The 15,883-nt window shown below is 51.8% G+C and overlaps 1 protein-coding gene across 1 annotated transcript; it reads right to left on the reverse strand.

Moving 5' to 3' along the window:
• Positions 1–1,065: 1,065 nt before the first annotated feature.
• Positions 1,066–14,079, reverse strand: elnb (elastin b). Its single transcript, XM_053846507.1, has 40 exons — positions 13,963–14,079; positions 11,671–11,934; positions 11,264–11,509; positions 11,055–11,075; positions 10,820–10,906; positions 10,616–10,696; positions 10,372–10,529; positions 9,911–10,319; positions 9,621–9,830; positions 9,502–9,549; positions 9,376–9,438; positions 9,271–9,315; positions 9,141–9,203; positions 8,804–8,848; positions 8,415–8,699; positions 8,309–8,341; positions 7,754–8,239; positions 7,642–7,671; positions 7,340–7,447; positions 7,078–7,176; positions 6,802–6,846; positions 6,101–6,130; positions 5,921–6,037; positions 5,814–5,861; positions 5,698–5,748; positions 5,280–5,360; positions 5,191–5,214; positions 4,897–5,112; positions 4,443–4,823; positions 3,924–4,379; positions 3,815–3,847; positions 3,483–3,752; positions 3,352–3,393; positions 2,832–3,158; positions 2,579–2,761; positions 2,334–2,411; positions 2,176–2,223; positions 1,866–1,889; positions 1,706–1,771; positions 1,066–1,630 (listed from the first exon to the last, which is right to left on the reverse strand). Exons 1-40 carry the CDS (start codon positions 14,036–14,038, stop codon positions 1,587–1,589), a joined length of 5,421 nt encoding a protein of 1,806 aa, XP_053702482.1. The 5' UTR covers positions 14,039–14,079; the 3' UTR covers positions 1,066–1,586.
• Positions 14,080–15,883: the final 1,804 nt, after the last annotated feature.

The following is a 15,883-nucleotide window of genomic DNA, read 5'->3' on the forward strand; positions in this document are numbered from 1 at the left end:
TGCTTCTAGTTTGCCGCTGAGATCCCAGTTTAGAAATCATGCTCCGCCCTCCCAGTCCAGTTACGCCGACGGTGGTGGCTCCAACTTCAGTTACTCCCAGTCCCAAGGCATCAGTGCGGTTTTCTCAGGGAAGGTTTGTGTTTTTAATGCTGTGTTATTATTTGTGTTTTATTACTGCTGACTCTTGTTTCTGAAACACAAAAAACAAAGATCTGAGTTATGCCACCATTCGTTAGAAAAAAGGTTGCAGTAGAGGAGCGTAAATCCTCACACCATCTGGCAGCACCATCAACATGTCCATCAGATTTCCTTCACCATCTTTAGGGTCCTTTAAATGGGCTCACCTTGTTCCTGCCTTCCTCATCGGCTTCAGTCTCAGTTGCTTGCTGCCATCCCACTTCTGACACCACTTGAAGGACGAAGGATCGGTCTCGCTAACATCCGTGAGGAAACTAACATCAAACTGCAACACCAAAGATCCAGCTTGTTGTGTGCGAGTCAGTGTGATGAGAGGTCACCTGACCGCCCGTCCTTCACGCCACGCTGTCGAAACATCGGCGTCCTTGCTCTTCAGTCTTGTGCTCCACTACGTTTTGTGTCCCGAAGTAGTGGTGCAATATTCTGCTGTTTTGTGCATGCATGCATGTATTGGTGGTCTTCCTTGGCGTCCCACTTCTAGCAGCACTTGTTGTGGGGAGTGGACACAAAATGCTGTTCTGAGAGAGATCTTTTTAAAAGTGGCCTTAGTTGGAGAGGGTGATCTTTGAGGCGGGTGCTGCTGCGATCGGTGGGTGGGCAGTGGTTGGATTGTGATTGTGCTGGCTAGTTTCTTCAGGCTCGCGGGTGCTTTTGTCGTTCACAGTATTGCCAAGCAGTTGAGCTTGTTGCTGAGTTTTGAAACAACGTAGATCAAATGAATGTTTTCTGCGGTGCAAAGGGGAGCGACCGGAGGTCTGCGTTCTTATCTGTGCCGGTGAGAAGGACTTGTTTTTCCACCAAAACTCTCATGTTTCTCAGTGGTCACCTCAGAACTGACGCTCACACACTTGGTTCAGGAACGCCTCTTTTATTAGTAAGCATTGTCAGAAAAGTGCTTTGTCTTCCTCACGACACAATCATCACAAGTGCTGCGTGAGACTCAGTTCTCATACAAGCACGTTGTGTGGCTGTGAATGATGACACTCCACAACAAACAGGAAAGGTTTACACTGAAATCACACGGAAACATTTCATAACCCATGAATACGCTGTGAAGTGGGACTACATGAACAAGGAGCTGCATAATTTAAAGAGGGTGTCAACTATGCCAGCGAGACGGTCGCGAGAGTCCGATGCTCGTGGCAGGTTTGGAGAATGTCACCGAGCAGCTGTTGTGCACTCCTCAGTGATTGTTGTGTTTGGATGGAAGAAGCTGCCTGAAACAGAGGAAGCAATTGCAGTGTCTACAGTTCGGGATTGAGGTTGTTCATGACAACAGAGAGCTTTGTTTTTGTTCCTCTATATTCTGAGTGGATGAAGTGTGAGCAGGGGTGACTTGAGCTGGGTCGGGCAGTAGCACCACTGTCATGAGGTCTCTTCCTGTGCGCTCACTTCCTCCTGCGGCCGCAGTATTTGCTCTGGCAGCCCGCGCCTGTGACCAGAACATCAACACAGCGAGGGTGGGGCGTGAAGTCGCTTCGTGGCGCACCTTAAAAACAGCGTGTACCTCGGTAGCCTCCGGCTCCCAGCAGAGCCTGCATGGTTGCGTATTTGGCTGCCTTCTGTGCTTTGGCTGAGGAGTGGAAGACAAGTCACGTCGGGTCATCCTCTCCTCTCCTCCACTCCATCACAGCATCAGTTACACACAGACTCACTGATGAACTTACTTTTTTGTCCAGCGCCTGTGTATCCTGTTGGGGATGAAACACAACACAGATTGTTGGTCATTGTTTTGCTGTCAAAAGTGCTGCAGTTTGGATGGTAACTTTGGCTTCACATGAGCTAAAACCGCCATGTTAATGGAGGCCCATCCTGTTTTTTTCTCACTGTGATGTGCGTCGACACTTGTGAGTCTCAAACACTTTGACTAAAATATGTTTTTAAGAAGAATATCTCTCGAATTGGTGTCATATTGAGACTGTGAAGCATTAGACTCGGGATGGTGTTTAGAAAAAGACCTGGTTGGATTTTCGTTACCTGGATAGCTTCCTCCGGATATGCCGACATAGCCAGTGTTACCGCCACCTGCAGGCAAATCAGTCACATTACAACTAGTACAAAGGTTTTGCTTTGTCAGCAGGTCTGGTGGTTTCAATCCTTCCTCCATTTCCCTGTTAAAATGGATACCTGCTCACCTGGAAGTCCTCCCGGACCCCCGGCCCCTCCCTGAGTCGCCCCGGCCGGCCCCCCTGTTCCTCGGGTTGCTCCAGTACCTACACAGCGAGAACCTGAGCATGACATTGCTGCTCCTGCAAGGGTCAGGCAGGTGCAGCTATTTCTTCATGTGTTCACCCCATCCCAGCTAGACAGGGTCATCAGCAGGCAGGCATCACAGGGCTGATGAAGTGATGAGACTGTTAAACTCAGGAACTTTATTTACCTGGTCCAAAACCAGCACCACTCAGCGATGATCCTCCTGGTCCAAAACCACCGGTCCCACCAGGTCTATAGCCCCCTGGCCCAGTACCAGCACCACCCGTGCCATACCCACCAGGACCAATTCCTCCTGGCCCGGTTCCAGCAGGACCATATCCTCCTGGGCCAAACCCAGTTCCTCCGTAACCTGAATGAAACAAAACACCAGGACATGTAAGCTTTCTTTCGTCTCTTTATGTTCCTTCACTGCTGCTCACCAGGTTTTCTTTTCCCGTATGGTTTTACTGCTCCTGTGCCCGTACCACCCGGTGCATAACCAGCTCCGGTCCCAGCGCCACCTGGACCAAAACCAGTTCTGGTTCCAGCTCCACCTGGTCCGAACCCTCCTGTTCCGGTTCCAGCTCCACCTGGTCCGAACCCTCCTGTTCCTGTTCCAGAACCACCTGGTCCAAACCCTCCTGTTCCGGTTCCAGAACCACCTGGACCAAAACCAGTTCTGGTTCCAGCTCCACCTGGTCCGAACCCTCCTGCTCCGGTTCCAGCACCACCTGGTCCGAACCCTCCTGTTCCAGTCCCAGATCCACCTGGAATGAGTGAGGACAATTCAACCCCTGTGGTCAGAGAATTTGACCAGATTTTCTTTCCTCAGGTTTGGGAATGTTGCGTCTTAATGCAGCTCACAATATCTCAGATGTTTTTTCTAAAAGCTTTAGTATCTTTGGTTTTGATTTGGTGATGGTTGGGTCGAACTGATCAAGAGCTAATGTGTTCTCTGACCTGGTCCATAGCCGGTTCCGCCCTGGGATGATGAGCCGTAACCTGTGAGAAGTCAAGTCTCAGTCTTTATAACTCAGCATATATAATAAACAGTGGGTTTGGTGTCGAACAGTGAAGAAAGATCCTCGCACCAGATTTAGGTGGTTTCCTGTTTCCCTGCCCTGCAGAGTAGAGCCCAGTTCCTGCTGCACCACCATAGAGACCCGGTCCGGTTCCAACACCTCCTGGTCCAGTTCCAGGTCCCACTCCTGTTGCTGCACCAATGGGTCCATATCCACCTTGTCCGGCACCGGTCGGTCCGTAAACACGAGTGCCTCCTGGTCCGTAGCCACCGCCACCAAAACCTCCCGGGCCAGTTCCAACACCTCCAGTTCCATAGCTGCCAGCTCCAGCGCCATAACCTGGGAAGAAGTCCGGCTTTAGTTCCCTGAGAGGTGGCTGAGGTGGGTTCCGTCGCTCTTACTTTTAGATGGTTTGCCCGCTCCAAATCTGGATCCTGGACCACAGATAGGTCTGTTATATGGACTGTTTTCATAACCCTCATTAAAACATTGTCAGTCTGTGCAACGTACCGGCAGCTCCTGCACCGGCTGCGTATGGAACCAGACCAGCAGCTCCACCAGGTCCGCCTCCTGGTCCCCCACCAGCACCTCCGGGTCCAGTGCCATAACCATCAGGCCCGGCTCCAAACCCTCCAGGGCCAACCCCATATCCACCAGGTCCGGCGCCGTATCCACCAAATCCTGGCCGGTAACCTCCTGGTCCAACCCCACCTGGACCTCCAACCCCAAGAGTTCTGTATGCTGGAATGACAAACAAACGCATGTTCTTATCTTCAGTGTCAAACCGAGGGCGATCGACGGCAGGGAAGAGCTCTACAACCTTTCCCTGGTTTCCCACCCTGCCCGACTCCAGCTCCGGTGGGATATCGTATTCCTTTGTGAAAGGAAAGGAGAGTTTAGGTTTGATCCGGGAAAAAAGTGTGATCTTCTTACCTGATCCTGGGAGAACACCTCCACCACCGTAGCCTGGAGCAGAAGAAAACGGATCAGAAGGTAATTTTCAGAAAGTTTATGATGTTTTGACCTCACTCTTCCCAGGTTTCATGGCAGTTCCAGCTCCTGCAGGTCCACCAATCCCAGGCGCCAAACCATCTCCTCCTGCACCTCCACCAACTCCACCAGAACCTCCTCCCACAGGGCCTCCACCTACTCCTCCTGGGCCTCCACCGACTCCACCAGGACCTCCACCAACTCCGCCAGGGCCTGCACCTACTCCTCCTGGGCCTCCACCAACTCCACCAGGGCCTCCACCAACTCCGCCAGGGCCTCCACCAACTCCACCAGGGCCTCCACCAACTCCGCCAGGGCCTCCACCAACTCCACCAGGTCCTCCTCCAACAGGGCCTCCACCTACTCCTCCTGGACCTCCTCCAACTCCAGCACTTGCCGAAGTCCCACCAGGTCCGTATTCTGAGTGTTGAAATGTAAAATGGTCTCAGAGTTTATAGTTATCCAGGCAAGATGTTTCTAGCAAAACGTGTACCTTTGGGTGGTTTGGGGGTTCCTCCCACTCCACCGCTGCCTGTAGCAGGACTTTCTCCTCCAGTGGCGGTGGTGCCAGGAGCCCTTCCTACCCCTGGTTGTCTTCCACCTGCATCTCCATCTGGACTGCCTTCACCTTCTCCTGGTGTGTCTCCTCTGGGAACGCCTGGAGGCTTCAGTGGCTTGGCTCCAGGCAGCGAGAGATCAGCACCCACACCTGGAGACACGTTCCACAGAAGGAAAAAATAGTTGACATCCAACTAACTTCCTTGACCTATCGACTTCAGCGACTGACCTGACACGTGGCTGCCATTGATTCCTGCCCGTGAAATGAAGACAAGAGTGTCAGTTTCCAATGAGTGTCTCACGTGTGAGAGGTGGTACCTGGTTGTGCTCCGCTGATGGGGATCCCGGTTCCCCCCAGGCCTCCTCCAGAACCTGCCGCTCTTCCTCCCACCCCAGGACCTGGATTTTTAGAAGCAGAATACATTTCTGATGTTATTTTGGCGAAAGCTTGCCGTGTGACTCGGAGTGTGCGGGCGACAGTGATGTAACGGCTGTGTTTGGGTCCTTCCTCTCAGGTCTGGGTCATCTGGGTTTTGGATCCACAGATCTGTGAGTGACCCGCTCTCATCTGTTTCAAGGTAAGTTAGAACGTGCAGGAGGACTTGACACACCTTCTGCTGCGGAAGCGCCAGAGCCTTCTATCACATCACCATCCTCACCTGGAACACAAGCACAGTTTCCATTGGACTTTTCATGATGTTTTCTAAAGCTGGCGAGCTAAAGATGTCACACCCACCTCCATCGCTGTCTTGTCCTCCTGTTCCAGCTGGAGCTCCACCTCTGCCACCTGCGTCAGTCAGTAACATTGAATCAGTGGGACCTCATCACCTCATGCTAACACAGAACATCTACCTGCTGTCGCTGGTTCTGGAGTTCCTCCTGCCACCACGGCTCCACCTGCTGGCCAAGCAGAGTTTTTTCATTTCCTCTTCAGGAGAAATGGGTTGATCAGAACCCACCACTGGGTCTCGTCTGTGTTCCAGTGCCATTTACAGAAACCCCGGTTCTGGGTCCAGACTGGTCTGCAGTTCCAGTTGTTCCAACACCAGTACCAGGTAACACGCCACCTGCTGGTCCTGAACACAAAAACACCTCACTCAAATGCTCCAATGGGAATCAAGTTACACTTCAGTACTCACCGTATTTGGCTGCTTTAGATCCGGCATATCCTGAATCAAGAAACAAGGCATAGTTACACTGTCATAACTGGCTGAGCTGAGCTTGCACGAGCAAGTCAGAAGCTCAGATGGGTCAGATGGACCCAGGGAGAGGAGAGACAGTGGAGAGAAAGGAGAGGATGAAGGGGAAAGTGTCCAAAAGGCTGGTGAGGCCAGCAATGTTGTATGGTTTGGAAACAGTGGCAGTGAGGAGAAGACAGGAGGCAGAGCTGGAGGTAGCAGAGATGAAGATGCTGAGCTTCTCTCTGGGAGTGAGCATAGGATCAGAGGGACAGCACATGTGCTCAGGTGTTTAGGAGACCAAGTCAGAGAGGCTAGATGGAGATGGTTTGGACATGTACAGAGGAGAGAGAGAGCCAGTACATTGGTAGATGAAGATGTTGAGATGCTGGAAGTGCCAGGCAGAAGGTGGAGAGGAAGGCCACAGAGGAGATGGATGGAGGTGGTGAAGGAGGACATGAGGTTTGTAGGTTTGAGAGACGAGGAAGCAGAGGACAGGGGGAGATGGAGGAGGATGATCCGCTGTGGCCACCTCTGAAGGGAGAAGCCCAGAGAGAAAGAAGGGAAGTCATGATAATGCGATACACCCTGGTCACCACTTGGGGTCGACAAAGTGTCATTATTTGACGCGCCATGAACGGTAGCACCCAAGAACGACTCACCTTGTCCGCCGGGTCCAGGTCCGAAGCCTCCCGGTCCATAACCTCCTTCAAAACAACAACAAATCTACTTAAACTTTGCACTGATGTCATTAAGCCAACAAACGGATCGAAAATCCCTGCCACTCATCATCGTTCTTTTGAGAACATGGATTGTTTGAGAGTTAATAGTGTGCCATGAAGTTTACCTCCTGTCCTGTGTGTCACGGCTGCGGCTTTGGCTCCTTGTTGTGTGTATTTCAGTCTGAACTGTGTGAACTCTCACTGCTTATTCCTCACCTGGTCCATATCCAGTCGCTGCTCCCGTGCCGAGGCCACCTCCTGGTCCAAAGCCAGTGCCCGGCACGACTCCTGGACCGTATCCAGCTGGTCCCAATCCTGCTTTCCAAGTATTAGAAGGTCAGTGTTTCAAATGTAACGAGCTGCATTATTAGTAGAAGCTGCTCTTCATCACGCTGCCTTTGCTAGACGTTACAAAGTGGTAAAAGAATTCAGTCGAACGCTTTCGGGCTGTTACATTCAGGAACAGATAAAAAGGCACCTCCAGTACGAGCTGGTCCAAAACCTCCAGGTCCAGTTCCTGTTCCAACTCCTGAGCCTGGTGCTAATCCTCCTGTCCCCAGGCTCCCTCCTGCACCTCCAGGAAGACCTGCAGAGATCCACGTTCTGTCCATCAAAAGTCAGACCGGCTCAGGAACGTTTGTTTAAAGGGCGTGTCACTGTCAATCTGATGTCTTCCTGTCCCTGTTAGATACAGTTGAGAGTCTAGCTGTGCTCCACTGAGGCTTCTTTAATGATGGACCTTGAGCAAATCACTTCATTTCAAGAGAAAAAACTTGTTACCGTATTTGCGTGCTTTGGCACCAGAGTAGCCTGAAAACAGATGCAGTTTAATGTGATGAATAACAGGAAGACATGAATAATAATGAACAGAATTTGATGCTTTTTTTCCCACCTCCAGGTCCATAACCTGCCCCGCCCTGTCGGAATCCTCCACCTGGTCCGTACCCAGTTCCAGCAGCACCTGGTCCGACTCCTGTGCCTGGTCCGTACCCAGTTCCAGCAGCACCTGGTCCGACTCCTGTGCCTGGTCCGTACCCAGTTCCAGCAGCACCTGGTCCGACTCCTGTGCCTGGTCCGTACCCAGTTCCAGCCCCGCCCGGTCCAACTCCTCCACCTGGTCCATAGCCAGTTCCAGCCCCACCCGGTCCAACTCCTCCACCTGGTCCGTACCCAGTTCCAGCCCCACCCGGTCCGACTCCTGTGCCTGGTCCGTACCCAGTTCCTACGCCACCAGGTCCAACTCCTCCACCTGGTCCGTAGCTTAATCCTCCTCTGCCTGGTCCAAACCCAATTCCAGTGCCACCAGGACCGCCTCCTCCACCAGGCCCATAGCCTGTACCTGTCCCTCCAGGTCCAAAGCCTGGTCCACCCAGCATCCCTGTATGAAAATGAAGTTGTTTTGTTAGACAGTATTAGTTGGTGAGTATTATTCTCACTGAAGTTTTACCATATTTGCGGGCCTTTGCATTGGCATCATAGCCTGAAATGAAATGTAGTGGTGTCAGCAGCTGAAGAGTTAGAAGTAGTTTGCAACTCATGTACTTCCTACAGACCTCCAGGTCCTGTTCCAGTGCCCACCGATCCAACTCCACCAGGTCCATATCCACCTCCTCCGGGCCTGTAACCAGCTCCTCCAGTTCCTTGTCCAGTCCTCCCAGGTCCATAACCAGCACCTCCAGGACCTGCACCGGCACCAAAGCCTGGTCCAGCAGCAGTTCCCCCTCCACCAGCAAAACCAGGTACAGATCCAGGACCCCCCCGAAAGCCAGGTGTCAGTCTCCCATCCCCGACACCCAGAGCCCCTCCTTGACCCGGAGTCAACCCACCACCTCCAGCTCCTTGTGAAGAAAGCAGTTTGGATGGTTGAGGTTAGTGAGAGCGATGTATTTTCGTTTTTAGGTTTCCACAACACACTGAACAACATAAGACGGGTGCTATTTACCATATTTGGAAGCGGCTTTTCCCAGTTTCTTTGACTTTGCAGCCCCTGAAAGAGACGAAAGGAAGCATTTCCTCTCTCTGCTTTCATTCCTTATGGCAGGGGTCTTAACCTTTTTGGTCTTGGGGCCTCACCTTTCCCAGAACAAATGGGCCTGGGGCCCATTCAAATAATAGAACTGATTCATGACTCTTGATTTCATTTGTGATCAATAACCATATTTCATCTACTTACACGTAAACAAACCAAAGCCGTATGACATGAAACCATGTGATCATCGCAAAGATATTTATTTGTCATCGAAAAGTCCAACCAGAAGCAGGGGTACGTCAGTTTTTACCTGTCTTCGGTGAGATGAGCGGGTAGCCACGGAAAACACCCGGCAGCTGTTGTCCACGGCCATCTGGAACTCAGCCACACACCATCAGATGGACTGATCCGTCTTTCAAATGGAACTTGGTGACACTTACTTCCTGTTCCCTGACCTGCACCATCCTGACCAAGAACTCCAGCTCCTTCAAGATGTGAGATGTTCAGGTTCAGCAACCAGGATTCTCAGTGTGAACACGTCATACCAGTCTGTGGACCAAGTCCAGCTCCTGTAGCTACTCCCGGCAGAACACCTCGACCTCCGAAGCCTAGAGAGAGTGTGTATCCCTCAGCAACTCAAGCAGCCATGTCTGATGCTCTGTGGTCCGTACCTTGACCCGGGACGTATCCCCCCTGATAGAGTCCAGGCACTCCGACTCCTGTGAAACATAAAGTCAGATAGTTGTGGACTTATCGTCTGCTGGACCGGACTTGACTTGGGGGGCTTTACCTGGGACTTGTTTTGATGCTTTATTACCACTCTTCCCACCGGGTCCTCGACCAGCTCCACCTGTCTGTGGTAGAGTTTGGGTTCCACCACTGGGTCCCACTCCTGCACCACCTGGTCCAAGCCCAGTGCCCCCTGGCCCAAACCCAGCACCACCCGGTCCAAACCCAGTTCCACCAGGTCCAACCCCAGCACCACCCGGTCCAAACCCGGCTCCACCAGGTCCAACCCCAGCGCCACCCGGTCCAAACCCAGTTCGACCAGGTCCAACCCCAGCGCCACCCGGTCCAAACCCAGTTCCACCAGGTCCAACCCCAGCACCACCCGGTCCAAACCCAGTTCCACCAGGTCCAACCCCAGCACCACCCGGTCCAAACCCCGTGCCGCCTGGCCCAACTCCAGCACCACCCGGTCCAAAGCCAGTTCCACCTGGACCAACCCCAGCACCACCCGGTCCAAACCCGGTTCCACCAGGTCCAACCCCAGCGCCACCCGGTCCAACCCCAGCACCACCCGGTCCAAACCCAGCTCCACCAGGTCCAACCCCAGCGCCACCCGGTCCAAACCCAGTTCCACCTGGTCCAACCCCAGCGCCACCTGGTCCAAACCCAGTTCCGCCAGGTCCAACCCCAGCACCACCCGGTCCAAACCCAGTTCCACCAGGTCCAACCCCAGCACCACCCGGTCCAAACCCAGTGCCCCCTGGCCCAATGGCTGTTCCACTAGGTGCGAACCCTGTACCCCCTGGCCCAACCCCAGCACCACCAGGTCCAAAGCCTGTCCCTCCTGGACCAATCCCTGCTCCCCCTGGTCCAATTCCAACCCCACCTGGTCCAAATCCCGTCCCGCCAGACCCAGCTCCAGCACCTCCGGGTCCATATCCTGTTTGTCCAGTGGTTGGTCCTGTCCTGCCTAACATGAGGAAGTATAATTATGTGTATGTAGTGCTCACTACACTAAAGTGTACTGCAGTGTATATTGAGCTGACGAGTTGTTACCTGTTTTAGGAGGTTTCGGGAGCCCTGACCCGGGAAACTGGCCTGTGCCACCTGCTCCATAACCAGCGCCATAGTAGCCTCCTGTGCGAGTACAGAATTCTGTTGATGTGTATTACTGCAGTGGAGTTTGCACAGAATTTGAACTAAGTTGTGCTGCCTGGTGGCGGCACGAGCCGTTGTGTAGCCACTTCTGACACTACAGACCTCCAGGTGTATATCCTGCTCCTTGACCTCTGCCTGGACCCCCAACCGGTCCGCCACCGAACCCCCCTGCCCCGAGGGATCCATATCCTGGACGAAAGAAACACATCGTTGTTGTTTCTATTTTGGATGACTTGATTCATCCTTTCAAGTCACTGTTTCTTGACCTCCATCACAGCTAGAGAGCAGATAAAAACCAAATTGATGAGACACTTTTCAGTGACACCTTAGTTCTTACCTGTTTTTGGAGGCTTCCCACCTGGAGGGAAAAAGCACAGCAGAATTAACCAAGAAGATGTTTCGTAAATTGACTCCTCTTGATGCCATCTGGAAGGTTAACAGAGTGGCTCCAGTTCTGGATGACCCTGCTGCGTCATCATGTTCACAGTAACACCTCTCTAAACCTATGATGCATCATGTGTCCACCAAAATAATGACCGCTCGTACCTGGTCCGAACCCTCCTGGTCCGGCTTCCTGCCCATAAGATCCAGGCCTTAAGCCACCTGGTCCAAATCCACCTGGGCTGACTCCACCTGGTCCAAATCCACCTGGTCCGACTACCCCTGGTCTGACTCCACCTGGGCCGACTCCGCCTGGTCCGATGCCTCCAGGTCCTGTTCTTCCTGGTCCTACTCCGCCTGATCCAACTCCCCCAGGTCCCACACCTCCTTGTCCTTGCCCGCCATATGCTCCTTAATGTAAATCACAAATGATAAAGTAGAAGTTGTAAATATTTGCCAGAGTAGAAGTATTTTAGTATATATTTGAAAAATAGAAGTGAAATAACATGTTCAGTTCTCGATGGGTCTGGTTCTAAACTCCATACGTTGAATGTACTTGGCAGACATAATACCTCCACCAGCACTGCCTTGCCCAGGTCCAGTCCCGGTTCCTCCTGGTCCAAATCCAGTTCCACCTGGTCCGAATCCAGTCCCGGTTCCTCCTGGTCCAAATCCAGTTCCACCTGGTCCGAATCCAGTCCCGGTTCCTCCTGGTCCAAATCCAGTTCCACCTGGTCCGAATCCAGTCCCGGTTCCTCCCGGTCCAAATCCCCGTCCGGGCCCAACACCAGCTCCGATGCCAGATCCTGCAGCTCCACCAGCCGGTACGTACACACCTGCTCCACAGGAACACAAAGATGTAACGCCACTCAGCTGTTGAAGTCTTTGTACTTTTGAAGTCGCTCCACTAGCCCTGCTTTAACTGAATCCAGGCTCCTCGCTACTTAGTTGCGATTTGCCATCTTACACCAGGGCTTTTGAGGCTTGTTCCTCTGAGGGCCATGTTGTGTATTTTGACCTCATCCGTCGTAAACGGACCTAAGTGTCTCTTTTATACCCTGTAATTGGTGTAAGCTGGAGAGAATCACTCGCTGCAAGCACGATCAGATGTGGTGTAGCAAAGGGGTTCCTCATGTTCCTGCGCGAGTGTTTGTCTCTCGCTAGCCTCAGTCTGGGTCTCGCAGGCCGATAACAAGAGCCCTATCAGCACAAAGGCATGCCTCCCCGGTCATAATTCTCACACGTTCTGGCCTCGCATGTTCACAAATCACGAGGGCCAGGAATAGAAAGGCAAAGCACCGAGCGCTATAAAAGGAAATGCTTTTAAGATTCCACACGACGGATCTGAAACCGAGAGGTCTGTGGGGATTCTGTGAGTGACTGATGCTGTAGCGCCGCCATGTACAACACATTACCAGAACCCCGTTGATAATTAGAGTCATCTGTCTCCCAGCGCGGGACGGAGACGCCCCCACACGCTGAAACGTGAGATCAGTGCGAGCGAAGACGGCAGGTTTGGCCAGCATGGACAAGCATTGATTTGCATACTCAGTGGTTTAAGAGCCACGTGCAGCCCGGCTGAGCTCCGACATTGCACCGCCAGACAGAAGGTCGCGTTCTGAAGTGAAGTAGAACGATATGTACTTTGAGTTTGAACTGTTTTCTATCTGCTGGCGCTATCATCACTGCCACTTCAACAGACTACTACGACATCGTCACCAGTCTGTCCTACTACTACTTCGTCATCTTGCACTCCTGCTACGACCACTGTAGGGGTACTCATTACTACAACCACTACTGCTACTACTTTTACTCGAAATACTGCCTCCAATGACTACAGCGACTTGTTTTAGCCGTAATAACCAATGATAAAGACGCCTCAACTGTGGATTCTTCCATAAGATCTTCTGTTGAGACTCCCTATTTTGACTTTTTGGCATTAATCCCCTTGAAGTATACGACATACACCTGAGTCTATACAACACCTGATTCTTCTGATCCCTAACCTTGGTAACAAGGCGAGTCAGTCAAGCATCTCACTACTGTTGCAGCACAGTTTCAGACGAATGAAGGGATCTTGAAACACTTGGATGAACCATAAAGCTACAGACTCCTGGAGTCAGCTCCATCTCTTGCGTTCAGTTGTGTGTCTCACCTTGGTCACATTGTTCTCAACATTCTCACACACACTGAGCTGGAGCTTCAGCTGACTGTCCTGTCCTCTGGCTCCCGACCCACCTGCCCCTGTGGCGTCTCCGATGAGGTCAGAACAAGACGGATTGAGGTCATTCACTACAAAGCTAAGAAGCTGGATGTGTCTGAAGAACGTTCAGGTCCACCCCACTGCTTCTCAAAGATCCAGATGTTTAGTTTTTCTCGAGCTTCACCATAACATTGTCGTTTCTTGTGTGTCTAATCTGCAACAGAAACTCTTCCCATCTCTTTTATAGTTTCAAAACCAGCAGGTTTGTAGTCTCTCCTTTAAACCACATCAAGCTGAGCTTTGTGTATTGGACTTTTGAGAAATTAATAATCTTCTTCTTCTTCATCTTTCTTCATCTTCATCATCGTCTTCCTACCAATGTACTGTCTCTCTCTCTCTCCTCTGTACATGTCCAAACCATCTCCATCTAGCCTCTCTGTCTCCATTGTCTCCTAAACACCTGAGAAATGAGTACGGATAAAAGTCAAAACTTGAAATGCTTTTTTAAGTGTAAATGTTTACTTTGATTTTAAGAACAAAACTGAAGCTTGATGGACAGAAATCCTCTCTAAAACTCTTGTTCAGTGATGTGGTCATACGTCAACTGCTCCACAGGTGCTGTTCAGCCGACTGATGCTGTGATGCACTGAAGCCCACTCACCTCCCTGCAGTGAAGGTTTCCACACAGCCAGAAGAAGGGCCGCTCGAAGGTACGTGCCCAAAGTCCCCCTCGCCATCTCGCTCCCGAATGTCTCTCCCCTCTCCAGAAGCGCAGGTTTTATCCCCCGCAAGCCTGTCCGGGCTCCTGAGGAAAAAAAAGGGTCTGAGAGTGGGACCCCTTGCAATTGGCTTAGAGACACAGACTTGGATGAGAAAAAATAGGGAGAGAAAACCAACCATCACCTCATCCAACCAACTGGTCCGCTCTGCACCCCCCTCTCCCCACCTCTCTCTCCCCCTCTGGGAGTTGCATTTATGAGGAAAAAAAAGGAAATTTGAAGCACGTTCAAGAGTCTGAATTGAAAGTAAGTAGTGGCCTCTTTCTCCAAGCGAAACAAAAACATGCACTGTCGGCGTGAATGTGTCACGTCCGTCATGACTCTGGCGTGATGACTTCATACCAGCTCAACATCAGTGCGTGTTGTGTTTGAGCACACCAGCACATTCATCTTTAATTCGGAAACCAAATGAACCCAGTGTGTGTCGTCGCGCCTCACCTGCTGACCCACTTGTGTTTGTGGATTTGTTGAGCATGTTGTGGTTCATGGTATAATGCCCTTCTAATGTCAGTGTTAAATGGTACTTTGCTTTGCTTTGGAACACTTAACAGAGATGGACTTTGTAGTGTGAGTGAAGTGGAGGATGAGGGGGAGAAAGAAGCCACCAGGGTCCATGCGTGTGTGGAAGAGAGGAGGAGAGCGTGATGGACAGAGGGAGGTGAAGCAGAGGAGCTCTGCAGGACAGTCGTGTGGCTGACAACAGGCCAGGAAGCCTGTAGAAGAAGAGTAGAAGGGTCAGAGATGAGGTCACAGATGCTGCAACTAACCATTATTTTTGTTGGTGACTAATCCGTTCTTTTTTTTTTCTTTTTTTTGATTAGTCAACGGAGGTGGTGAGGCAGAGCCTGCAGCGCGCAGGTGACCAGTTGGAGTCGGACCTCAGTCAGGAACCAATGAAAGGAGCAGAAATGAACATATCTTAATGATGAAGGTGATCATTTCTCACTGCTTCTCAATAACAACCAGTTCTCGAGGCCCATCCTGTGTGTTTACACCAACAGCAACACGACGCGTCGACGCACAGATTTTGACGTTAATGTTGTCGACTTTATCGATGACGTCAGCCAATCGTTGCAGCCCTGCAGCCAAGGCGAGTGTCGGAGTGTTGGGGTCAGGGATGAAGGCACTTTCACCACCTGCTCATTGTAGATGTGGGTGTTGGTCTGCTGGTCTCGGGTCCATGTCCTGAACCCATCTGATGCCTGACAAACCAGTGGCCTGTCCTCTCTTTGGTGCTCCGCTCCACGTCCCTGACAGACGACTTTACTGCCCGTCCCTTTTCTGAGGATCAACAATCCTGCTGACGAGTGCAGAGCTGCTATTTGGAGGCCCGTTCCTCGGTGAGAGACTCGGTGTAGAGTCACTGTTAAAGGTCTGACTGTCTTCCTTAGATTACACCTCCTCACACCTCACCCTCAGAGCCCATGTTCATTCAGCTCATGTTTTGCAAGTCCCTGTTACCAGGTCGTGAGTGAGAAGCAGCCCTCCTGCATCCAGAGGCTGCTGTTCTCTCCATGTTTGGGCCGTCTGGTGCTGTCCATTCTGCCTCTGCAGTCAGGGGTCTCTGTGGGGGTGACAGACCTGGAAACACACTGTGAAAGTGAGCAAATGGCTGAGCAACACTTTGAACTCATGAGGGGAGAACGTGTGTGCGCCTTTCTCTCTGTGGGCTCTCGTTTCGCCCAGGATAAGAAGCGGCTGCAGATCTGCCCTGCTCATGAGCAGGAACATGGGAGCTGTTGAAAACTTCCTGTCTGTCCGAGCACGGTTTGTGTTGTACTTGTGTGTGTGTCAAACAGACGG

Source organism: Synchiropus splendidus, chromosome 17 (genome assembly GCF_027744825.2).
Source record: "Synchiropus splendidus isolate RoL2022-P1 chromosome 17, RoL_Sspl_1.0, whole genome shotgun sequence".
NCBI classification, from domain to species: Eukaryota; Metazoa; Chordata; class Actinopteri; order Syngnathiformes; family Callionymidae; genus Synchiropus; species Synchiropus splendidus.

Bases quoted from the DNA above. Each gene is read 5' to 3' on its own strand.
- elnb (XM_053846507.1), bottom strand. From the start codon at position 14,038: ATGGCGAGGGGGACTTTGGGCACGTACCTTCGAGCGGCCCTTCTTCTG. The intron at 5,749-5,813 runs GTAGATGTTCTG...TGACTGACGCAG, and splicing joins TCCAGAACCAGCGACAGCAG to GTGGCAGAGGTGGAGCTCCA. The intron at 2,412-2,578 runs GTAAATAAAGTT...CTCGCTGTGTAG, and splicing joins TGGTGCTGGTTTTGGACCAG to GTACTGGAGCAACCCGAGGA.